At 35.9% G+C, this 26966-nt stretch overlaps 2 protein-coding genes across 2 annotated transcripts in view; both read left to right on the forward strand.

Annotated features, from left to right (window-relative positions):
- The first annotated feature begins 765 nt into the window (after window positions 1–765).
- LOC136259966 (uncharacterized) lies at window positions 766–21031 on the forward strand. Its single transcript, XM_066053547.1, has 31 exons — window positions 766–963; window positions 8378–9733; window positions 10045–10161; window positions 10237–10443; window positions 10771–10908; window positions 10962–11165; window positions 13429–13566; window positions 13612–13818; window positions 14569–14670; window positions 14873–14973; window positions 15026–15183; window positions 15234–15282; window positions 15330–15398; window positions 15452–15566; window positions 15617–15745; window positions 15797–15869; window positions 15926–16037; window positions 16092–16162; window positions 16214–16331; window positions 16392–16498; window positions 16552–16663; window positions 16717–16873; window positions 18529–18595; window positions 18646–18712; window positions 18766–18863; window positions 19399–19525; window positions 19586–19627; window positions 19694–19750; window positions 20643–20670; window positions 20729–20887; window positions 20940–21031. Exons 1-31 carry the CDS (start codon window positions 885–887, stop codon window positions 21005–21007), a joined length of 4632 nt encoding a protein of 1543 aa, XP_065909619.1. The 5' UTR covers window positions 766–884; the 3' UTR covers window positions 21008–21031.
- Window positions 21032–22448: 1417 nt separating this feature from the next.
- The window catches only part of LOC136259965 (uncharacterized), a 54687-nt gene continuing 50169 nt past the window's right edge, over window positions 22449–26966 (forward strand). Inside the window, exons 1-5 of the mRNA XM_066053546.1 lie at window positions 22449–22664; window positions 24842–25021; window positions 25097–25669; window positions 25847–25984; window positions 26036–26239. Coding sequence (XP_065909618.1) covers window positions 22559–22664; window positions 24842–25021; window positions 25097–25669; window positions 25847–25984; window positions 26036–26239 — 1201 coding nt within the window. The 5' untranslated portion in view covers window positions 22449–22558. The remainder of the gene's footprint in view (window positions 22665–24841; window positions 25022–25096; window positions 25670–25846; window positions 25985–26035; window positions 26240–26966) is intronic.

A 26966-nucleotide genomic window follows, 5' to 3' on the forward strand; every position in this document is an offset into this window, starting at 1 on the left:
TGCTGCAACTCGACAATCTCCTTTTTTGTGAATAGGTACAACATTTGCTGTAGTTCAATCTTTGGGAAGTAAACCCATTGGCATACTTTGATTAACAAATTACATAGGGACTCACATATAAAATCAGCACTTCTTTTTTAATATCAGCGGAGTTAATAAATCAGGACCACAAGCTTTATTATGATTTAATTGTAATAATTCTTGATAGACATCTTGAGTAGTAAAGGTAATTGATTCGACAAAAGATGATAATTTACTAGCGGTTCTCAAAGAACTTAAATCAGAACAATCTTCATCAGTAAAAACAGAATAGAAGTACTTGTTGAACACATCTGCTCTAGCACAGTCATTTGTAACAGTAGTATCACCATTAAAAATTGGGGGTAATGACATACGATAACGTCTAATAGATGCCACCCACTGCCAGAATTTTTTGGCTGCAGTACGAAAACAGTTAGAAAGTGTAATAGCTTTAATCTTGGTTTCATTTCTTGTTTTGGATCGCACTGTATGAAAAATTGGTTGGTTGGAAATTGCTACTAATGGTATATGCTCCCTGCGGTCACTTAGCATGATGTACATACTTCAGAAGTGTGATCATCAAGTGACCACAGGGAGTATACCATTAGTATGAACTTCATTACAGTGCATTGACACGAGAGTATCCTAACGTAAAACGTCATGCGGAGTCGTTGGGCGCCGGCCCCCCTACATTACTTAAGGCTAGAATTAAGAGTGTACACAGTGCTAGAATATTCCCTACAACATTACTTAGCTACCGGCGGTGCCCTACGGTGCTAGAATTAGTTGCAGCGAAACCCAGCCAATCAATCTATTATAGCTAGTTACCAAGATCTGAGTTGACTGGCCGCCGGGTGGCAGCGATGGCTGCGCAATGCGTACTATTATTACTAATGATGATTACACTAGCCCTCGATATACAGCAAGGCACAAGTGCTAATGGTGAGTAGCTATAGCTAGTTGTTGCTATTTATGTACGTAAGTTTAATAAGACCATGCACAGTTGATTCACACTTCAAGCAGTGCAACGGAGGGCGTCAGAGTCATCCGGCATAGACAGGCCAGGGCAAAAGCCTCTCTACTTTTTGGCTGAAAATCCTTCATTCTTGAAGCGAACTGAACTAAAAAGTAGTGAACATGTAGTACTTACGCCCCTCAGTATAAACTATATGGCTGCCTTCGGCGGCATTAGGATTAAACCTAGAACATCTTCAGAGACGAGCCACAAAGTATATTTTGAACGATTACATTTCCGACTATAAAACTAGACTTCTCAAACTAGAGCTTCTCCCATTAATGTACACCTTTGAACTTTCAGACATCATGTTTTTCATCAAATCTATCAAAAATCCAACCAGTAGTTTCAACATTCATCATTTCATTTCCTTCTCTACCAGTGCCAGATCAGGAGGCTTCAAATTACATCACAATCCCTCCACCACTAACAAGCAACGACACTTTTACTTTGTAAGGATCTGTCGCTTATGGAATGCGCTTCCATTAATTGACATTAATCTGTCTATTGACACTATCAGGAACAGAGTCAAGTCCCACTTCTGGAATCATTTCATTCATAACTTTGACCCCCTCAACCCCCATACACTGCACTACCACTGTCCCTGTAGTTGGTGTGTTACTGATCATTTCTCGATTAACTACACACTGTTTTAGACAATTTATCATGTGTTCTTTTATTATTATTTTATAATTACTACTTTTGGTTGTAGGAACAAGCCTACAGACCTTTAGTACACCATGTGTATTGTCAATTCTTGTATCTGTGTGTGTACCTAAGCTCATGCTTGTATGTGTGTACTATAAAGCATTATAAAAATAAATAAACCTTATAGCTAGCTAAGTTAGCTATACTTTTACTTTGACGCCCCTGCTGGACTCGGCACATCTAGGGGTGCTTCAACCTGATTCCGCCCGCCCTTTATCCAACCAGATTCGAAAAACTAAAGGGGTGCATGTGTTTTACACACAGTCAAGCATTGACGACATTCCAGCCAACATGCAATAGGTAATTTTTAACTAGTATTTTTTTTGAAGCATATAGCTAGCTAGCTATGTTTACAGAATCAATTTTGTGTGCATGTGTGTGTGTGTGTGTGTGTGTGTGCGTGCGTGCGTGTGTGTAGCCAAGTGGTTAGGGCGTCCGCCTGGTAATCGAAAGGCGGTTTCATGTTCGATTTCCAGCTGGGTCACTTTGGTGTTGTTGTTGTTTCCTTGAGCAAGAAACTTTACTCACACTGCTCCAGTCTACCCAGCTGTTAAAATGGGGACCTGGTGGCCTGGTGCCAACTGGGGAAGCAGCCCACCCAGCTGTAACATCAATGGGTACCTGGTGTAAACTGGGGAAGCAAATGCTCAACTGTCCATGTCTCATATAGCAGTTGAAGGTCCAGGTGGGACTTCAGGTGCCCACACCTTCACCTGTGAGACATGGTACAGCCTCCTGTGGGTTACTAGTCCTGCCCCAGGAGGGAATGCCAGCGTTGACTCATAGCACCTGAGTAGTGCACTGGTGCCCCAGTGCTGGCCGGCCACTGGGCAGCGTGACCGCGTAGCGGCAGCTGAAGGCTTTGCTTTTGCTTTGTGTGTGTGTGTGGCCAAGCAGCATAGTCAAATGCCAGACTAGAGCATTGGGCTAGTAATCGAAAGGTTCCTGGTTCATTGCTCGGTTACACCAAATTAGTGTTGTATGTTGTTTCCTTGAGCAAGAAACTTTACTCACATTGCTCCAGTCCACACAGCTGCTTAAATGGTGACCTGGTAACATCAGTGGGTACCTGTTATTAACTGGGGAAGCAAATGCCAACTGTCCATGTCTCACACAGTGGGTTAAGGTCCAGGTGGGACTTCAGGTGCCCACTGTGGGACATGGTACAGCCCCCTGCGGGTTACTACAGTCTTGCCCCAGGAGAATTTGCCTGTGCTGACTCCTAGCACCTGAGTGTAGCACACAGGTGTCCCAGTGCTGGTTCACTGGGTAGGCGTGACCATGTGTGTTTGCGTGACCATTGCATGTGTGTGTGTGTGTTGTGTGGGGCAGCATAGCCAAGTGGTTAGGGCATCTGCCTTGTAATCGAAAGGTTCCAGGTTCGATTCCCAGCTGGGAAACTTTGGTGTTGTTGTTGTTGTTTCTTGAGCAAGAAACTTTACTCACACTGCTCCAGTCTACCCAGCTGTTAAAATGGGTACCTGGTGACCTGGTGCCAACTGGGGAAGCAGCCCACCCAGCTGTAACATCAATGGGTACCTGGTGTAAACTGGGGAAGCAAATGCTCAACTGTCCATGTCTCATATAGCAGTTGAAGGTCCAGGTGGGACTTCAGGTGCCCACACCTTCACCTGTGAGACATGGTACAGCCTCCTGTGGGTTACCAGTCCTGCCCCAGGAGGGCATGCCTGCATTGACTCATAGCACCTGAGTGGCATTCAGGTGCCCCAGTGCTGGCCGGCCACTGGGCAGCGTGACTGCGTAGCAGCAGCTGAAGGCTTTGCTTTTGCTTTTGTGTGTATAAGACTCCTTTTGCAAATCCAGCTGCATACACAGTCTCGGGTGATTTCCCAAGTAGTGGCTAGCAACCCTCTATTGCTATAACTATAGGTAATCTTGTAATTTTGTATTTATATGTGATATATTTTTCTCACCATTCATAACTAGCTAGTCCACAAGCTGTAGCTTTAAATCGTGCAGTAACTAGTTGCTGTGACTTGTTGCAACTCACAAATACTGCAGTAACTAGTCAGTTAGCTGCAGAGTTAGCTAACCCATAACTAAAAACAAATTTAAACATTTTCAAGAAAAATTTGCTCTGATATCATGTTGAGGTGTTACATACCTTTTTGTAAACATTATAGTATGCAATATTCAGTACTTATATATGCATATATAAAAATGTCAGTCATCACAAGTCAAGACTGCTTCCAAAAAAATCAACTTCTAAATGTGATCTGATCTGAAAAAGGTGTCTTACAGCCTTTCAAATTGCATGTGTTTAGCAACCCATAACTTGACTTGGGAATAAGGTACTAGCTTGAAATTTGGTCACATTATACTGCTAGGAGTACTAGCATACTACCATTTAAATCTTAAGGTGATATAGCCACTGATAGGTTAAAACCATGAGGAGTTATGATAAGTCAAAGTTGAATAATTGGAAGGCTATAAACTCTCTTCAGTTTTGCAGATCCAGTCACAAATATGAGCCTAAGAAACAAAACAAGAACAGTGGAAAATTTATTACCTATTTGCAGGCTATTGTCAAGATAGGGCATTCTAGTTGCAAAGCAGTGAGTGCACAAATATAACATTTTACTCTAATATTGAGCTTGTATTGTAAGAAGTTGGTGTAATGATGTTTTAAAAGCTACTAAGGGACCATTACAATAAAAAAAGTGTTTTAAAATGGGAGGCACGTGCTAACTGCAAATCAACACCTAGCCCAAGCAACTCTGAATCGCAAAGAAACCACTAGAGTTTATCCTGTCTGAAGGCATTATTATAGTAAGTAACGCGTTCAATAGAAACTTTCGTAAAATGTGTCAGAAGCATTTCAGATCACTCTATAGCAGATTTGGGCTTGATTGTACCTAAACAATACTACCGAGTCACATCGAAAATTGTATGCCATTTTGGTTGGCCCAAATAGTATGCAATTCCATCAGTTGACTAGATTACTACAGAGTTTACATAAACTATATGCACTTGTAGAAAAACCTCAGAAAGAAGAACCAATGTTATCCTACCTATAGCTAATCTTAAGTGATGAGATAAAGACTGCTTTCCCTCCCCATTATATATACTCTTGGTAATACATAGTTATATGACTGGATCTACCAAACCAAATTGTTAAATAATCATACTTGATACCTGATGTGCTCTATTGGCACTGGACTGGTGTGAGTAGATAAAAGTCTCTGTAGTATCAGATAACAAGGGTATGAAGTATTTTCAACTACGTATGTGCAGCTCCATTGAGGCTGGTTTTTGACTCTTGACTTCCACTGTGTTGCCCTTCAACTTTGATTGCTATTCAGTAATTACCCACCTGGCACTCCACCCTCTACCCCTTATGAAATACTTGTGGTGTATAGCTGTATCATGAAAAATATCTAAAATTGAGGGAAGCTGTATAAGCTGCTTGTTGTAGCTACTCCAAAAAACATGTATTACTGTGATAATTTGGTGGTCATAACCTTGGTCTGAGTTATGACTACATACCTGTGAATACTTTAAGACACAATCTCTCACAATCTCCTGTGTGCAAATTACATGTTGGATTCTCACAAATTCAGTCAGAAATCTTAATTGTCATTATATATAGAAAAAAACTCTTAACACTGTAATTTCCATAGCTACCTCAGAAATGTAATGCTTCACACAGACACAGGTGTAAACCAATATGCTAACTATATGACATTGTGGTTAAGCTTGAATGATTTCAAAGAAGGTGTCAAATACTGAACAATCAACATATCAATTGACAGTTACAATAATAAATTATAATCACTTTGAAAAGCTAATACCAATGATAAATTTACAATGTAACTAGTTGGTTGTAGATTACCACATGGTCTTGTAACTACAATATGTGGATATTTTGTCTACTCAATACACATATGTACACATGATTCTATGAAGCAGATAAATTTAGTAATGATGTAAAGACATTTCTCTGTAATACATTAAGAAGTACTGTAATTGGTGTATGAGTATGATGTAATCAACACATAGTCTGCTAATATCACTCTTGTAATTGGTGTCTCAAATTATATATTTAAGTCTTTTGTAAATTGACTGACCATCTAGTGATTGTGTCAGCTAGCGGTAGTCAATTGACAATAGTATACCCACATTTCAAATCACTATCTTCTAGACAAGTAAAGCAATGAGAGTGATTCTTTGTAGTGTTGTTTTAGGAACTAGAACTAAATCTAGTTTTAGTACAGCAATTTAATTCTAGTTCTAGTACACTAGAACTAAACTAAAATTATGATCTATTTTAGTTCTAAAACTAAAACTAAACTAAAATTCTTTCAATTTTTGATTCAAAAACTAGAACTAAACCAAAACCATTAAAACTTTTAGCTCAAGAACTAGAACTAACTGAAAGGTTTCTCAAGCAATCCTACATAAAAAGGTATTGTGCACTATATAAACCACTTAACACTTTTCTTTGAAGATGGTGATGCCTGCAAATGCTACTATAAAACATTGTTATTCAGCATTAATTCTGCTGATTTAGGTTATTTAAGCATTCTATATAGAGCTTTTGTTCATTTGTGCACAATGGCAAGTGGAAGTTGTGCTGAACCAGGTGGAAGGCCTAAGTCAAGTGGAGTGTGGAACCACTTCAGGCATGATAAGATCAAGGACAAAAGTGTGTGTACTGTGAAAAGTACTGATGGTTTGATTTGTGGTATATAAAGAATTTAAAGGACAATATTCTATAAACTTGAAGAAGCATTTGAAGACATGCCATACTGACACTTATAAATATTTTGAAACAGCTGAAATTGAAAAGACAAAGGGAGAGGTTCTTCTAGCCATTTGAAACAGTCCTCCTTGCCAATACGTAGTTTAGAATCTAAATTGTACAACCCTAATAACTGAAACAGTCCTCCTTGCCAATACGTAGTTTAGGATCTAAATTGTACAACTCTAATAACAATAAACATAAGGCTATATTACATTTCATCTTACAATCTTTATAGGTGCTAACAATTTACCACTGAATTTAGTAGATAACAGCAAATTCCGTGTATTAATTGAAGAATTGGATTCTCGGTACGGTTTTCCTCATTGATATAAAATGGGAAATAAAATTGAAAAATCTATCAAAACACCAAATCTAAAGTTTCTGGAAGTCTAGGGGGTGCTACCAAGGTTAGTATAGGTGAAGATATCTAACACTAAAACTAACACTAACTAAAATGAAACTAAATACTAACTAAAATTACAGAAATATGGGGTACCAGAACTAATACTAACTAAAACTATGGTGGAATTGGGGTACTAGAACTAAAACTAACTAAAACTATGGTGGAATTGGGGTACTAGAACTAAAACTAACTAAAACTGTAGTGGACTATGGGTACAAGAACTAGAACTAAACTAAAATGAATTTGCTGTACTAAAACAACACTAATTCTTTGCATACCCATAAGTGTACACAATCAGTTGTATCGCATCATACATATACCTGTATGCATACATAATAATATTTAACTCATTTATCATAATCTAGTGCTGCACAAATTAACATAATTTATAAAGACTGTATTGTGACTAGACTGTTTATTGTTACCCATTACAGGATAGCAGCAGTCACCATAAAGGTGTTAATGAACAGTTTTGTATTGAGTTGTGAGGCAATTAATAACACAAAGCCACAAGTAGATAACACTACCTTATCTATACATGACACGTATTATTAAGGAATTAAAAACAAAATCATGTGAAATCATCTGGTAATGGTGACTGCTCAGTTTAATTTACTTGTGCTCCAGAGCAGAACTAACTGTATTACACCTTATTACTAGCTTGTGATGTAATTATGCATTTTCACCCAAAGAGACAGATGCATTTATTCCTTAGAGACACAGCTGTGTATCCATTGATTGCTACAACACATAGTATTATTAATGAGTGATATAATTATGTGCATACATATGGCTGTTGTCACACCAAACAGTTGTAGGAGAAACTGGTATGTACATGTTCCGATTATGTGTAACATAGTACATAGTATAATATATATTATTGCTTCTTATTTGTCACATATTATTATAGCATTGATCCAATGTACAGTGAGCAAGCACATTTGCATGTTCCATAAGTACAATCCTTATAGTGTGCATGTACCAGATACATACATTAAACATGTGGTCAACATGCATGCACAACATTTACATGCTTATAACACAGTCATAGCTACAGATTCTTAATAGTTATTGCATGAATATGTACTATGCTACAACATAGAACTTCATAAAGCAAGATGATTGTCTTGCTATTTTGCGGATGTGTTCGTGCCAGGTGTACCAGCTCTCTAAAGCAGCTAAACTGTAAGTCTGGCCTTTCTAGTGTGAAAAGATGCCTCATTAAAAGTCACGAAATGACTGCAGTGATGTAAACATCAGTAACAATACTAAGAGTAGTTGACATTAATATCACTGCAGCCTTGCATTGGTATCACAATTTTAGGGGAACCAAAAAAAGTAGGTGGAGCAAGGCAAAGATATCACATAACCTACATACTAAGCATTGATGAAATATTTTATGAATCATATAAGCTAAAGATACAGAAGTATAATGTATATGCTAAACATGTGTCCTCCTTTACAGGTGAAAAGTGTACAACAAGCAGCAAATTCTATCTGGGATATGTCCCTTTATTTGGGTCTGCACCATCTGTTATGATGATAACCAACGAAGTGGAACCAGTAAACTACAACATTGAGGCTCCTGTTACAGGATATTACACTAATGGAACAATGGTCGCTAATTCTCAGAACAGTGTGCTTTTACCACAAAGTCTTAGTGCGCCATCATACAGTGTTCCCAATCCACAAAATAATGCATCCAAAGAAGGAATTTACCTGATGACCACTAGCAAGAAAGTTTCAGTCATTGGTCAGAGTAGTGGTGACACTGTCATTGACACATTTTTTGCATTACCAACCAATGATCTATGTATCAATGAATATGTGTACTATGCAGTGTCAGTGGGTTCAGAGTTAATTAACAATACAGCAACATTTGATGGTTCAGTGGTGATTGTTGGCACAGAAAATGAAACAACAGTAACAGTCACAGTTCCAGTGTCTGCTTTCGTCAAGATAAACAATACTTCTGAATGGCTAGCACTTATGGCTGGACAAATTTACTCATACAAAATCAACAGATTACAGATAATGTATGTTGCTGCGAAAATAGACTTGACAGGGACCAAAGTAGTTACTAGTAAGCCAGTATCTGTTTTCAGTGGACATGAGTGTGCTTGGGTTGCTAATAAAGAGGCTAGATTTTGTGATCATCTGGTTGAACAAATGCTGCCTACAGAGTTGTGGGGCAGAGTATATTACATAACTCCACTGGAAACTAGAGATTTTTATATTGCTAAAATAATTGCAGCTTATGATTTCACTCATGTACAAATTGAGTGCCACACAAATATAAGTAACTATAAAATTGATGCTGGTGAGTTTGTAACTGTCATTTTAAATGATAGTAACTTCTGCACAATTTATTCAAATACAAAGATTCTAGTGGCACAGTTAAGTCAAAGCAGACATCGACAAGATCAACGAGGTGATCCAATGATGATACTGATACCTCCCAAAGCACACTACACTAACACTATTACTTCTTCCACCCTTCATCACCCCAACTGGCAACGTTACAAAAATATCATTAACATTGTAGTAGTGAAAGAACATTATCAACCAGAAAAGATATTTTTGACAGTAGGAGGGATAGAGCAGTCACTTGAGGCATATACTTGGATACCAATTGTAAGAAATGATTCAATTGAAGCATATGCCACACAAATCAGATTAAACATATCAGATGGAGTGCTTGAAGTTACTCATAATAATGAATCAGCCTTGTTGACAGTTGTGGTCTACGGCTTTTTAGTTTTCATAAGGCATAAACAATTTGAAGGATATGGTCACCCAGGATGGCTGATGGGATCTTCAGGTATACACATCATAATAGTATACTTAAATCTATCTATACACTGCATGTAAAACTGGCATTGTTTCAAAATTATGGGTAAAGATGTATATCATAACTTTAATTCTAGAATAGGATGACTGCAGTTCACACCACTGCACTCAGTGAGCATCAGGGCATTGATCTTTTGTGAAAGATTTGAGCAATAATATAAGGAATAGTAACATAGAAAACCTTAGAATGGTTTTCTATACTAATGCTAAACAACAACACATATATACATGGCATGCACGTGCAGTACAGACTCTTTTGCCAGGTTCATATGTACATTACAGTGATAAGGTTCAGTCAGTCACTTCATAGTGTTAGTGAAGGTGATGGTTTTGTATGGCTCATGTTAATTCTCAACAACCCACTATCAACCAACACTACTATACAAGTATTGATCACAGGTGAGGGTCATTGTTATTATTTTAGTACTCAAGTTATATGTAATGATTTTTCTTGTTTTATGTGTCGCTCTACAGGGGAAGGTACTGATTATAACTTTACACCATACAATGTCACAGTTCCTGCTGGAGTAACCAATGTTCCATTTAATATTCCAATAATCGATGATGATGTATTAGAAGATAACAAGTACCTTCATCTCACCATTGATGGAGGTACTTTGCCGTGTGGGTTCACAGTTGGCAATGTTGATTGTACCACTGTGGTAATAGTAAATAATGATTGTAAGTGATAAATATGCATGTACTTTAGTTTGTAAATACACAATGGAACATGTATATTAAGCAATATGAATCTTACTGTAAGCATGACTAGAGTTATTACTATTTATTGAATGGGAAATATTGCTCAAATGCATTCAATGATTCTATTCTTTTTATTACATAATTATTGACTTGTCCAGTTGTTTTTGAATTGTCATTTTTATTAGTTTGGTGGGATGTATGTATGACTGCTCTATTAGAGTATCTTTTGTTTTAATATAAGTATTGTTACGTGCTTTACCTATATATATTTTATATACTTTATATATATTGTTTATATCATGTTAGTTGTTACTGTATGCTTCAACCAGTCAACATACAGTGTTGATGAAGATGATGGACCAGCACAACCTGTACTAGTTCTCAGTAACCCATCATCAACTAATATTACTGTACAAGTTAGAAGTAATGACATTACTGCAACTGGTGAGTAGACCAACATCACCTTTAACAACATGTTAACAGTGAGAATATTACAGGAGGTGTTGATTATGATTCTGGACCATACACTGTCACATTTCCCGCCGGAGTGACCAAAGCTACATTGAACATTCCAATAAAGGGTGACCATGTTTTGGATGAGAATCAAAATTTTTCATTAACTTTGAATTCATTGTCACTACCCAACAATGTTACCATTGGTAATCATTATCAAGCTGTTGTGACAATTAAAGAAAATGATTGTGAGTTATATTTGAGTTTACATATGAATCAAGTAGCTATATTGTGGTGTATTATGCATATACGGTACATGCACAAGCAATTTCAGATGAATTTCTGTGTCTGAAAATAACTGCTGCAAAAAAAAATTAGATGTTGTTTCACTAAGCAGAAGTTTTCCAACTCACTAAAATCATAAAACTAATATATTTTGTTTTATTTAGAGTGTACTGCGTATGTATTATGTCCAAACAGTAGATGACAACATTTGATTGAATGCATGAGTGCATGCCTTTTACAGCAGTACAGTACAGTTTATTACAACTATCAAAGGTGTAGGGAAAAGGGTTTCCAAGAATTTATATAAACCAGGAACACATCATAGCACAAAAGTGAGTGAGTTACAACATGCAATACAGTACAACAAGTAATTATAATAACATAAAACTTACATTCGTCTCTCAGGGAAGGATCTGTACAAAGACCCTCTTGAAAAGTATTTTAAAGATCGAGATACTCAAACTTAGCAGTCAAGTTTACTCTTGTTATATTACCGGAATTAGATAGAGCAGTCTCATTAAGTATTCATATAAATAAAAGACGTTTTCTAGAGAAAGAACTTCATAGCTGAAATGATGTTGAATTTTTGGGTTTTTATGGTAGTAGACATTATAGCTTTGCAAATGTATATAGGTTGATGATAACTGAGCGTGAGCTTGTACTGCTCATATATATATGCAGCTTTTTTAGTCATTGGGTAGATATATACTATAGCTAGTGTAAAAATAATTTTAAAAATTGAATATGGGAATAAAGATTGCTGAAAAAAGTAAAGAAACAAGAGTCAAACAAGTCAGCATGTTAAACACACAGAGATCTCTATTTGGACTCAATGGATATGGTAGAAACTAAGGAAAAAAACAGTAGTTTCTCCATAAATCAGAGGCAGATAAGTACTAAGAATGAATGTTTATTTGAGAGATCTCTGTGTGTTTAACACGCTGGCTTGTTTGACTCTTGTTTCTTTACTTTTTCAGCTATCTCTAATTCTCTATTCCCATGTTTTAATTTTTAAAATTATTTTTACACTAGTTTGTGTACTTTTTATAAATCCATTAATTTTATGGATAGCTAACATGATAATAAGAGTTGCTAATATTACACAGCACTAAACATGTATATCAAGTTAGTCATCATGTACAGTAGTTAAGTAGTCAGTTAATATTATCAGAGTTAGCAAACAACAGCTAGTGTATTGTTTCATTACTATTGAGTGAACTTTGTACTATACAACTTTGACATATCCAACTATAGGCAGTGTATAGCATGCTGTGGTCAGCAATAGTATGGCTTATGATCTGTGTAGCTATGTGGTCACAATAAGTCAAGTACCCAGTGGTACACAACAACAACATTGTTGTTCTGGTATGAACTTAATATACCGTGGTTAAATATAGGTAATGATATAAGGTTTCCAAATGAACTTGTTAACATAAATAGATTGGATACTTATTAACACATATTAACACATTGGTTACCCTTGCAGAAACTAAGTCAGAAGATCAATGGCAAAGTGAACCTACAAGAAGTAAATCTGCTTGAGAATAGGTGTTATCACTGTAGTATATGTTTAAAAATATAGCCTAGAAAAAGACATAGGAAGGAAAGTTATGTAGTTTTTTTCCTCAAAAAGTACTCACATTTTGCTCTAGCCCTGTGGAAAAAAATTAATAATAATAATAAGAAGATCTAGATGAACAAATGGCATATTTCAGAAATTAAAAAAGGACTTTTATTCATTCCTTTAGACTTCATATTTTCCAGTGGACCTAAACTTCTTCCAAATTAACTTCCAAGGCTTCTTTTGTGGTTGGGGGACCTTGGTGTTTAAGTGTGTGTTCTATTAGGATTTTGACACAAACATAGACGACCTCTTTTATGAACCACTACTGTGGTTCATGATATAGATCTCCTGTACTTATATCACTTTTGTGCACAAGATGAAATCATTGTAACTAGAAATCAAAATAATGGTTTTGATTGTTAATGAGATTCCAAGATTCATATATGTCTGTATCTGGTAACTCAGAGGTGCTGTTGGAAACGCTCTTTGAAAAATCCTGGCTATGCCCCTTATTATGTAATGGTGTTCACATGACATGAAATGCCTGTCTAAATATGACTGCTCTATTAGAGTGCTTTTAGTTCGTGTAAGACTTCTTATTTTATATTTGCAGATTTGTGTACGTATTTGTTTGTCATTGTTGTTTGTATACATATTTTTAGTCATTACCATGAGCTTCAACCAGTCAGCATACAGTGTTGATGAAGATGATGGACCAGCACAACCTGTACTAGTTCTCAGTAACCCATCATCAACTGATATTACTGTGGAAGTTAGAAGTAATGACATTACTGCAACTGGTGAGTATCACTTTTAACAACATGTTAACAGTGAGAATATTACAGGAGGTGTTGATTATGATTCTGGGCCATACACTGTCACATTTCCTGCTGGAGTGACCAGTATTCACTTTAATGTTACAATAAATGATGATTTTATTGTGGAAGGGGATGAACACTTAGAACTTGCAATCATTTTATCTTCACCACCTAATAATTTCGTCACCATTAATGACCACTATCAAGCTACTGTAATAATCAAAGAAAATGATTGTAAGTTTTTATTCACAGATTAAAATAACTGCAGCAGACCCTCAGTTATTCAACCCTCATACCTTGCTTATCTGAAATTGGAGACGACTGTTCTATTAGATTATTTTGAGTTCAAGTGTATGTTGTATTAGAGTATTTCAACAGAACTCTGTTTACGAATGTGTGGGCTTCAGTTATGCAACAATTTACTTACCTGAATTGAAGTTCCACTGTACCCTATGGTCTTTCTCTGTTGTGTATTTTTACACATGTTTTATGGAATTATGATTACGCCAGCTACATGTATAATATGCTTTTTGTACTTGTGCTATATAGTAGAGTAGTTTGTCAACCAATTTCATAAATGTATTGTAAGCTTGTATGTAGCAGGTCAAGGCCTCATAAAAGACTTGATATTAAGTTACTATATATATAAAACAGGCTATATAATACAGTCCAAAATTGCAATCTTGGTAAATGTTGTTCATTGTCAACATAACATTCATTATCTGATGAAAACTGAAATTGTTATTTAATATTACAAATGTTATTATTCTATGCATTGTCTATTACTATTATTCATACAAATAGTCAAGCCAGCTAGGCTGAGGTGGGACGGTGACTATGTAATATAGATATTGCACAGTTACCAGAGCATTAAGTGATCATGATTGTTCTACTGGAATGATTCTAAAATAATTATAATAATCTGTCCGTACCAGATCAATATACTAGCTGTATTTAAGACAGCTAATAATTGTATTGTTTCAGACACTGGTGGCTGCAATGCAGAGAGGGACAATAATTATGGAATATTTTGGTCATCCACCAGAGCTAACACAACTGTCACTACTGCTTGTCCAAGTGCAGTTGGTAAGGGAACTATATATACCTTTGAATACTGTACATGATAATGTGTGCATGTTATAATCACAACATAATCATAATGAAGTAACCAAATAAATCCATTTTTTTGCTAAATTTCATTATAAAATTTATATATAATAAAAAAAGAAATTGTATTACATGTTAAGCTTTCCACTTGTCTCATTTTATGCTATGTTTATGCATGTAGGAAATGCTACAAGGCTATGCTCTGATGGTAAATGGGATAACCCTGTGGTAATACATTGTGTATCAGATCGATACAATGACTTAAGGAATGTCATGCTACAAGTATGTACATGTGTATGCATGACAGAATGCAGTACATATGCCAACATTTTAGATGGTTGCCATTCTAGCAAACAGATCATATCTAACAGTGTCAGAGCTATATCATTTGACTGCTAATCTCTCAAGGATTTCTAATAGAACAGCTGAAGGTACCTCAGAATTTCCATCTGATTTATTAATTGCTACTTCAGTGCTAAAGTTCTCAGTAAAGTATGTCTGTTATTATGCATGGCAACTGAATGATCATTGCTTCAATGCAGTGCCATAGAAGATAACACTGAAATTCTGTCCTCACAAAACACACTCCAGGTATGTAGAATAATGTACTGCCATGTGACTTATAATTCATTTATTAGAACATTGCTGATAGCTTTAGTAACATTATTAGTCCTACAAATGCTGTGGGGTGGAAGCAGCTACAGGAGGTGATGCCATTGAATAATGTTACTCTTGTGAAATATTTGGCATAATTATGCAGGTGGATCATAATCAAAGTCAAATACTATTGAAAAGTTCTGAAAAATTTGGTTTGCTATTAGCAGTAAACTTGGATGAGGTAGGATCATCAGTTACCATTGAATCAGAAAATATCGGTATGGCTACATCATCACTACTATGCATGTTTGTTTACATAATTATATAGTAACTAGAGCTGAGTTATCTGGTGACAATAATGGAAAAGATATTTACTTTCCTGACGCTAAACAACATCATTTTAACACTTCCATTTTGATACCTGCAAGCTTTATTCATCAGCAGTCTGTCACAACAGGTACCTCATACAGAGTTCATCAAATGCATAATATGTAGTGCATTGTTTCAGGAATTGATCCTGTACCAGTTGTCAGTATAGTGTACAAAAACATTGGAAATATTTTACCAAATGGTGACAATATGTAAGCATGCTGATATCACTAGTGTTATTGTGTACAATTGTTTACATTGTCTGTAGATCATCCAACATAAGGCCAGTCAGTGAGGTGATATCTAGTCAAGTAACAAACTCATCTGTCTCTACGACATCACCTAGTAATGCTGTACAACTAATATTTCAATATAACATTGTGAGTTGGATTATGTAATAATCATACAGATTAACTAAGAGATATTTTGTGTAGGGAAACTCGACTAATATTTCCTCAGTAGCAGTGAAATGTGGTTATTGGAACTTTTCATTACATGAAGGAAGGTATATAACACTATACACATTAAGTTCTGGTTATTTTAGTAATGTTAACAGAGGTGGTTGGGATACTGAAGGAGTTACAACTATTTCAGTTACTAATAATACTATTACATGTAATAGTAGCCACTTGACCAGCTTTGCTGTATTAGTAGATGTGTCAGGTGGACACAAGGTGTGTACTAAGACATTAAACAGCATGATAACCACAATGGAAATCATTTTTTTTGTAAAGGATATATCAAAAGAGGAACGTAGCATTCTATCCTTAGTCTCCTATGTTGGTTGTGGAGTATCAATAATCTGTTTACTGGTAGCAATTACAATTCTAGTGTACTACAGGTTGGTGTACATACCAACAATAATGTAGGTAGTATAGTAATGAATTATTACAGCAAGACACTTACTAAAGGGATCCACAATTTTGTACACATCAACCTGTCAGTAGCACTGCTGTTGGCTCTAGCTATATTTGTTGGTGGGATTGAGACAGCAAAGGATTTTAAGGTATGAGCATATTCTTTTAGGGAAAGGAAATCAGACAGTATCTGTTGATGTAGTATGCTTGTAAAGTGGTAGCAGCTCTACTACACTACTTCTTCACTGCTGTGTTCACCTGGATGTTGTGTGAGGGTATCATGTTGTACTTTCTACTGGTCAAAGTGTTCAATACTGGACTGGGACAGAAAAAGTGGTTCTACCTTGCTATAGGATGGGGTGAGTATATAAAAAAGCTTATGAGATTTGTAATACCCAAACGTTGCTCACAAAGCACACCAAAGTTTACATAAATTATTGTATGTCACTGTCTCTTAGGTATTAGTAGAGTGGCATAGCACCAAAAAATGGACATTTCGTGCAGTTTGTGATACAATTATGAAACTTTCCACACAAATTGTGCTCCTCGTGACATATGTTTTTGATATAGAGCCATCACAGATTTGACCTTTGGTGACCTTTTCACTGAAAATTAGTCATTTTTGTCTCTATCTCCTGAGGAATTATTTTACACTGTTAAAACATGGTATCAAATTAAAGATGTTGATCTAAGAACTATATTGACTTTTGTTTGAAGTTTGCGTCTCATTCCACTACAAAGTTATGATCATTTTTGTAAATCATAAATTCTTTGCCCTTGGGGCGTAAATTACTAATGGGCAAGTACTTACAGAATTTCATGGTTAATATAAATAATCATAACTTTGGAATGCAATCACCTATTGACTTCAAATAAAAGCTGAGTAGTTCGTTTTAGCAGCACCTTTAATTTGAAACTGTGCAGAATGATGCCTCAGGGAGATAAAGACAAAAACGATGAATTTTCAATACAAAAATGGTTGTAAAGGTCATCAAAGGTCAAACATGGGATATCCAAAAGGAGATAAAGAGAGAGCCATCCCATGTTTGACCTTTGATGACCTTTACAGCCATTTTTGTATTGAAAATTCATTGTTTTTGTCTTTATAATTCATCGATTTTGTCTTTATCTCCCTGAGGCATCATTTTGCACAGTTTCAAATTAAAGGTGCTGCTATAACGAACTACTCAGTTTTTATTTGAAGTCAATAGGTGGTTGCATTCCAAAGCTATGATCATTTATATTAACCATTTGGTGTAGTAAGAACTTTACCATTTCTTTACATTTGAATGTATGAGTATAAAGTAACTTCATAATTAAAACATATAGTAGAGCGGCATAGTGCAATAGTTGTGCACTTTTTGATACAATTATGAAACTTTTTATAAATATATAAGTTGTACTCTTTGTGACATAATTTCACCGCTCTACTATATGTTTTAATTATGAAGTTACTTTATACTCATACATTCAAATGTAAAGAATTGGTAAAGTTCTTACTACACCAAATTTTGTAGCTTACTAATGTTGTGTAGAGGATTAGTAGTACCAAAAGTAATTGGAGAATTTTAGCAAAATAATACATTACTACCAGATTATAAAATGTTTAAATTATAGTCAGTTTGCATTCACCTGAGCCCTGCCAAATATAGTAACATCAAAGAGGTGAACATTTGTTCACTCCCAATGGTTTTGTACTGGAACAAGTATTTTTTCATGTTTGCATACCTGAATCATCTATACTAAATATATGGGATGTTTTAAAGCCTCATAACCAAGCCACTCATATCTCACTTGTTCTTTCCCATATCAAAGTGCTTTTTTGATAAACAATACTGGGCTTCACAGCACTACTAAATGTTTGGGCAATTGGCTCATGTTATTAACAAAAACCAAGGGCTCAGCTGGACATGAACAGACTATAGTAGCATTGCATTACATGCAGTACACTGATATATCACAGTATCTATTTTCCACGGTGCTCTGCATGCCATTATAAATAAACTCTTCACAGGGATCCCATTGTTAATTGTGGCCATTACTGGTGGAGTGGCTTATGATCAGTATGGACATGATGAATTGTGAGTGTCACTCTTTTGTGCCTCTATATCTACATACACTTGTAATACAGTTGCTGGATAAAGACTGACAAGGGAACTATATGGAGTTTTGTTGCTCCTATGTTAGCCGTGATAATTGTAAGTAGTGCTAGTCCTATACTGATTGTGTTATGCTGTAAAATGTCATTCAGGTTAATATTATATTCTTACTGATGGCACTAAGTGCCTTATATGACAGTCAAAAGCAAAGGATGTCGCTTAATGCTTTATCACGTCTAAGAATGGTCAAGTGAGTTTGACTGTTATAGTTGAACTTTGCTCTCATTCACTAACTTTATTATGTATTGAGTAGAACCATGTTACAGCTTTTATATGGAGCTAACATACTAAGTGATTACTCTATTAGAGTAGTTAGATGTTCTATTAGAGTATCTTCAGATTTTTTAAATGTGTACATAAGTTGTTCTGCTTCATGTGCAACCTCAGAGACACATCTATTATTTTTTCTGTATCTGGACACTAGATGAATCCCCAGTGCTTACTCTATGTGTGTGTGTGTGTGTGTGTGTGTGTGTGTGTGTGCGTGTGCGTGTGTGTGTGTGTGTGTGTGTGTGTGTGTGTGTGTGTGTGTGTGTGTGTGTGTGTGTGTGTGTGTGTGTGTGTGTGTGTGTGTGTGTGTGTGTGTGTGCAAGCTGATCATAGATTAGTTATGTAACATCCTACGTATCGTACATTTATTAATTGTGCAACAATTTTCTACTTTAATAAATAATTATGTCACAAAAAAGCTGTGAGTAATGGAATGTCTTTACTGTTGCATGTAGGAACATCTTAAAAGCCACTTCAGTGCTGCTACCTCTACTGGGTTTCACCTGGGTATTTGGTATTCTGGCTGTTAACCAAGAAACTAGTGTGTTTGCATGGATATTCACAGTGCTGAATTCACTACAGGTTGGTTGTTATGACTGGACATAAATTATTTTCAATCCAGTTTCTTGTCTATGAATGTAGGGATTGTTTATCTTATTCTTTCATGTGATTAGAAATGAAAAGGTGGGAAGTGCTAAATGATCTACTTCTGTTAGCTATATTATATTCATTAATATTTGTGTGCTTTAGATTTGGGAAAAGATAACAGGTAACAAGAATTCACATGGTAGACGTGGCTCACAAATAGTAAGCTCAAAATTACTGTTATGGTAGTAGATAGTTATCTTGAATGTTCTTAATGAATTTAAGAGTATGGAGTGAAAATACAGTTTTTGATTTGAAATACGTACAGTAACTATTTTTGCTAAGGGAATGGCTCATAATGATGTTATGATAAGCACTTGAGCTATCAGCAATTTTACCACCATTTATATCATAGTGTTTGGTAGGAGTTTACGGTATTTACCAATGTGTAGCTATAACATTATATAACTATCAGTGTAAAAATGGTTGGTAGTAAGGTATACCATAACAGTAAAAGGTTTGAATGTCAAGAAGTGATTAATTAGCAAACATCATATAACCTTAAAATGTTGCTATGATTATATATGCATTATGCACATGCAGATAAAGGATGTAGCAATTTACACTAACATAATTTCCAAAATGGGAAGTATGCTGACATTTTAAAGCAATTATAAAACTGTAAGAAAGTCTTGACTCTATTAAGATTCAGAATAGTCAGAAATTAACACAATTATACTACTCTATTAAAGCAGTCACATAGAACGATTATATTCTATTATAGCAACCAGTTAAAGAACGAAAGACTGTTTAAAGCTGATTAACTTGCTGGATGCCGGTATAATTTCAGAAATTCTCAAAAAATATAATAGATGATTTTTAGCACTATATTGTTTATGAGCACAATAATTCAATACCTAATGTGGATAAAACGATAATAGTAAGCTTCTACGTACATATGTACTTGTGATGATTGCTAAGATACAATTATTGTATATGCACATGATAAACTCTTTATGTAGTTTAGAAAATTAAGGTACTTCAAAATTTGTTAATAAAATTCATTTATAATTCATAAATACGTGTTTTACCTGAGTATACTGATCATGTTTAGAGTCGGCAGAGTTCCACACTCAGAAGAGGTATGTATGTCAGTTCACAAAATCAAATATTATTGGTGTGCATATGATCTGTATGCAGTCAATAGCGCTGTTACTGAAACTTTCAGCTGTGCAGCATCAGAAACAAAAACAAGTGTTTGTAACAAGAACAGCGTGTTATATTCTGGATATGATGCTAGCACAACCAAGTCCATCAATGAGGATTCTATAACTGAACTTGGTGACCAACTGCATCCAGGTTTAAATTGACTACTTTGTTTTTATACGTATATTGATTACTTAATGCACAGGTAATGATCCTAAGGGTGTGGACACACAGTCCTTCACTATCAAGCCAGATTCTGAAGCAAAGTTGTAGTTAGCTTGTGATTGATTTTACCAATGCATTAACTATTGAACCACTTAACGATCACTTGCTTGAAGCCACATGCACTTAGATACCTAACTAACATTTTGTCGTGTGTTTTTTTGTATACCAATGTATTATTGTTATGTTGTAGAAAACTATCAAACAGATCTGTTTGATATCTGGTTTTCTGTTTAAATCTTACTGTTCTTTTGTACAACTGTGGTGTGATTTGGAATGTTTTCAATACTACTATGAAATGATTTACATACAGATGAGAATAATCATTGCAAAATTCCAGTTGTAATATTTGTCTTATACACAAGGTTGTCACATGTGTTATACACAAGGTTGTCACATGTATAAATAACTACATAGCTTTAATTTTGGTCAAGAAAGAAACTACAGTTGGTGCTTCTATATATGCATTAAAGTTAAATAAGTCATTTATCAGGTAGCACATAGGAAATCTTATAGTTGTCATTTCGATATCTGCCAGCATAGTATGCAGTTATCTAGTACGGTATGCATTAATTAGTTAACTTATATGAAGTACATATACCACATATAGAATGTAACCACTTCCATTAAAGTGGCTGAAAATTACTCTCAATTTCTGACACAGTTATAGTTACCTTCATCTACCTCTATATTGAGCTACCACAAATTCTAAGATCTTAATTTCCTGCATGGTGCGTTTGTAAAGTCATTAAGGCTCTATCCCTTCAACAGCCATGGACAGGTTGAGACTTGGACAATCTACTAAACAACAACTTTAATGTGATCATGCATATTCTATCATTATGAATCCATCACATAACTTACCCCCTACGTGCACATATGTACATGCACGCACACACACCGGGATTGCAGACCACCTTGACAGATTATGTCTTTCTGCTACTATAGCAGACGAAATCAATCAAACACTACCACCATTTTCATGATGTGGACACTTGTGTCTTGACATGTCCTGATGACACTTAAATGTTCAATGGCAGATGGGACAAACTATCATACTGTTACTGCTCCCTGCACAAACACACACACAGAGACACGCACACGCACCCACCACTCACACACACACACACACACACACACACACCCACCACACACACACACACACACACACACACACACACACACACACACACACACACACACAAACACACAAACACACACACACATACACACACACTTCAGCAGATGTTATTTATCATATGAGCCATGAATACATAATGAGGTCAACCAGAAATTGTTATTATATCATTGATTTATTACAGAGAAACCATGTAACTTCGGTATGGTTTCCGGTTTCCGTATTAAACAGAACAACCAGGCCCAGGAAGTGGTGAGTTTACCGTTCAGCAGTGTTTGGGGAAATACAGCTGAGATAGTAGCTATATAGGAGCACAGTCGTAGATCTCGCTGTGTATATTTAACTATTAGTCACAATAGTTTCACAGAATCGAGTTGATAACAAGCAGAGGCTTTGCGGTTAACCTACTAATCAAGCCTTTCATGTGTTTTTGTAACAAGAGATACCGCGGTTAATAACGATAAATGATACTGGGAACATCGAACACTCGTGTAGCAGAGAAATCATCATGCCTTCTTTTACTGATGATTACGACGATGCTACGTGTACAACAAGCAGTTGTTTTAAACGGTGAGTGAGCCTGACGTAAATTCTGATGTGACGATACTAAATGCCGGAGTGCATGCCGGCAATTGGGCAGGTACCGTGAAGGCTGAGTAGAAGTACTCCTAATGCCTTCCAGACAGTTAGAGCGCACGTAGTGAACATAAAGTAAAAGGGTATTATTAGAATAATATTATAGTCTATGTAGTTTGGGGTGAAAACAGTGAAATGAGTCACAGACACGAGTATCAATGCACTATCATGGGGCTTGTCTTAAAGTTGTGGTTGTGTCTGTTTAGTATAGAAGGTTGTTTGAGGTCTTAAGTGTTGTGCAGTTGTGCATGGCCATCAATCATCATGGTGATTAAATTTCTTAATGTTATGTACATGCATGTGTACACTGATCAACGCTTGATGCTTAGTTTACAGGAACCTTTCTCATGCATGCCTGCACACACAGATGCATATACACACATATGGTGCACACAGACAATCCATATTTTCATAACCACATGTACTACTGTGGTGAGATGGTGATGGCAGTAAGTCTGGTAGATTAATTTTTATTTTAGAAATTTTGTCTATCTATTTTCACTCTACACTATTTGTTATAGCTAGCGTATTCTATGAGCTGTAGCTAACACTGGATTATAAAATCATGAAATTGTAACTATTCCCCTTGTATGCAAGTCGTAAAACTAATCTTGTTTACTATGAGGCAGACAAACTGGTAGAGAATTCTTGGTTGAGCTACATGCCTTTGTAATGTGACAATCAGGGGCAATAAATACCCATGATGTGTTAATTGTCACTTGTAATTCATATGAAATTGATGGAATGAAGGCAATTAAAATTATTAAGAAAGATCTGTTGTTACTGATCATGTGCTATTACATTTTTATGTAGCTATAAGAAAATTCGTAAGTTTAGGAATCACATAAATGAGGTCTCTTACTCCTGCAAATACACTAGTGGACATGGGATTAATGTACATCTATATGTGTTCTTGTTTCACTACCTTTTATTTATTGTGGTCCCTAATTTAACTTAATATACTTAATTTTCCTTGTGTTTGTTCTACATTTTTGTAGCACAATTGAATTAACCCTACACTTACTGCATCAAAGAAAGTACCAGGCCTGGCCACACATTCTAAAACAAATTTCATATCTGAACATGCACCCCAACTAATAATCACTGAAAAGAAAAGTGGCCATTTCATTTCGCTGTTAGTTCAAACAAAGGACAGTATGAATAGTGCGTTTGCAATCAATCCAGGTGATATGGAAATTATGGGTAATTTCTGCTTAGTTGCATGGCTATTGTGTACTACCTGTGAATCAACACCTATGCCACGGTTGTTGAGAAAGTAGCGGGACCCAAAGGAAAACAAAGGTATAAGTCCATGATGCATTCAGCTGCTGTAGTAGGTGAAAAGGCACATCTCAGGTCTAGGCGGCATCAACCAGTATGGAAATCAAGTCCGAACTTTAACTGTAGCCGAATTACATTTGGCTGAAGACATCAGTTAATTAAAAAAAATTGTTAAATAATTTTTTTCCATAAAAACTTGTTGAAAGTGTTTTGGGTTAATCTGAGGCTGATTTTGCATAACCAATTCTACCAAGTTGTTGTGAAAACAAATGAGGCTGGTTTCTTGCCATGGGCAATACTTTTGGGCAGAAAAGTACAAACTTGCATAAGCTGTTTTCTATCAGTCAGTCAAGTGTATGCTCTAGGTGAGTGTGTTAGAAGGATTCATAGACAAGATAATTATAATATGCACATATAGGATTCTATTTTACCTGATAAGTGGAAGTTTCCTTATATCATCATACTTCCTACCTGACATCGTCAGTAGGTATCATGGATGCTTCTGAAAGCTACACTAATTGACAAGGCAGCTTTACTGGACATTCATTGTGCATGTTTGTTTCTGTAGTGAATTATTATATGTATGTCTTATTTTGGAGAACAGCAAGTCTTGGGAATTTAAAGAGAATGGCCTCTTTGAAATATCCAAAAATAATAACTCTTCAAAAATTAACCTCTATGCAGTACTACTTACATCACCCTACTATGATAACTATATAGGTCTTTCAGGATTTAGGTTAAAATTATGTCAAGAATAAAGAGGGTGGGCAGGCCTACTCTCTATTAATGTACTCTTGATAGTGTATAAGGTCTTGTGATTGTTTTTGTAGAATGTCGTAATGTTGAGTGCCCCAAAGGATCACAGTGTAAAGTGTTTGAACCAACTAATCAAACATATTGTGAGCCATCTTGTGGTATTGAAAATGGAGGATGTTTTACTAATCAGACATGTTCATTGAACAATGTAACTTGCCAGACATCTCCTTGTCCACCTGTTGTGCAATGTTCAGGTTTGTAAGACCAAGTCAATAGTATAGCCTGTGTAGATACATAGATGTTTATAAAGTTACTTCTTGTTGTTTTAGAGTGTGACATTGGAGGAATAGATTTAGTATTTGTATTGGATAGTTCTTTTAGCATTCTACATGCTGGTTTATTTCCACGTGTGGTGGAGTTTACTGTGCAGATAAGTTCAATGCTTGATATCGGCTTGGATAGAAGTTTAGTTGGAGTGATACTTTACAGTCGTCAATCTCATCTAATATTCAATCTACTGGAACATAATAGTAGTGCTACACTAATACCAGCTCTAAGAAATTTGACACGAATGCCAGGGAGAACAAACACACACGGAGCTTTGAGACTTCTACGAACAAGTTCAGATGGTGAAATGGGATTGAGAGAAGGATGCCCTCATGTTGCCATTGTTTTAACTGATGGTGCATCTAACAATAGAAATGCCACTGTACGAGAAGCTAACAGACTTCATGAACGAACTGACTATCAGGTTTTTGCTGCTGGTATTGGTGAAGCCAGTACAGAAGAATTAGCAGTAATTGCCACTTCTCCTTCATTTGTGTTCTTTGCAGAAAACCTTACTGCCACAGCTATTCAGCAGGTGGAACAGAACGTGTCCCAGCAATTATGTCAAAGGCGATGTGAGTTTATGCAATTTAAATACAATTACCCTCACACATGTGCACAAGTACCAGCACATTTGTCACATTATGTAACATTGATATGTGTGTAGATACATTTGTTCAGGTATATAACACAGTTAAGGACTCTCTGCTCACATGTATTAAATGTGTCTTTGATTTTGTCACTGAATCTAGTTGTCACCATAAGATTCAGTCAGTCAACATACAATGTTGATGAAGATGATGGACCAGCACAACCTGTACTAGTTCTCAGTAACCCATCATCAACTGATATTACTGTACAAGTGTTTGACAATGATGTATCAGCAACAAGTGAGTGCTTTATTGACTACACATTTACATATGCACACCATTTTATTTTAGGAGATGTTGATTATGATTCTGGACCATACAATGTCACATTTCCTGCTGGAGTGACCAATGTTTCATTTGATGTTCCGATAACAAATGATAATATCTTGGACGACAAAGAGATATTTACTCTTACAATCGCTCCAAATTCTCTACCCAGTAATGTCACTCGTGGAAATCTTGACCAAGTCACAATAGTGATCTTGGATGATGATTGTAAGTGAGTAGGGTAGTGTGTGTATGAAGAATAGTATTCATTGAATCAACAACATACTTGTGTAATTTGTGTGACCATGTTAATAAAGGAGAAATTACATGATCAAAGAGTGATTTACATTTGGTATACTCAAAGGTCATTTGTGCATATCTTGTTTGTATTACATCATTACATCTTGGTACCAGTTAATGGTTTCATGTAACAGTTTGTTGAGACATGTAAAGTGTTTAGCAAGAAATTTAGTTACCCACATCACTGTAGTGTTTAATTAGTATAGGTAATCACACACATTTGAGTGCAATTTTGGCTGTTACGACCATAATTGCACGAAAATGCACGAAAATGCACGAAAATGCGTCTGATTGCCTACTAATCACATAGTGACCACCCTTCGTGGTTTGTAGTACACATCTATCCAGTTCTATGTGGCCATTAACTGCTACCAGGTGATTGCATCATCCTTCTTTGTATTACATCATTTGTTGTTGCACTTAAAAGGCTTCACGTGTCAGCAATTCTGATTGGCTACTCAAAATGTCTACATATGTTGTACTTAAAAGGCTTCTATTGCCAGCTTCTTTGATTGGCTGTTCATTATATCACCTTCTTGTTGCACTTAAAAGGCTTCTATTATTCTGCTATTTTATTGCCTACTTTACAGTGCAATTACAGAAACAAGGCCATGCGATTTGGGATTAATTGCACTCCTACTATTGAGACTAATGT

This window comes from Dysidea avara, chromosome 7 (assembly GCF_963678975.1).
Source record: "Dysidea avara chromosome 7, odDysAvar1.4, whole genome shotgun sequence".
Taxonomy (NCBI): Eukaryota; Metazoa; Porifera; class Demospongiae; order Dictyoceratida; family Dysideidae; genus Dysidea; species Dysidea avara.

Coding starts and splice junctions, on each gene's coding strand:
- LOC136259966 (XM_066053547.1), top strand. CDS start 885: ATGGCTGCGCAATGCGTACTATTATTACTAATGATGATTACACTAGCC. Junction 15,184..15,233: donor GTGCTAAAGTTCTCAGTAAA/GTATGTCTGTTA, acceptor GCTTCAATGCAG/TGCCATAGAAGATAACACTG. Junction 20,888..20,939: donor TGGTGACCAACTGCATCCAG/GTTTAAATTGAC, acceptor CTTAATGCACAG/GTAATGATCCTAAGGGTGTG.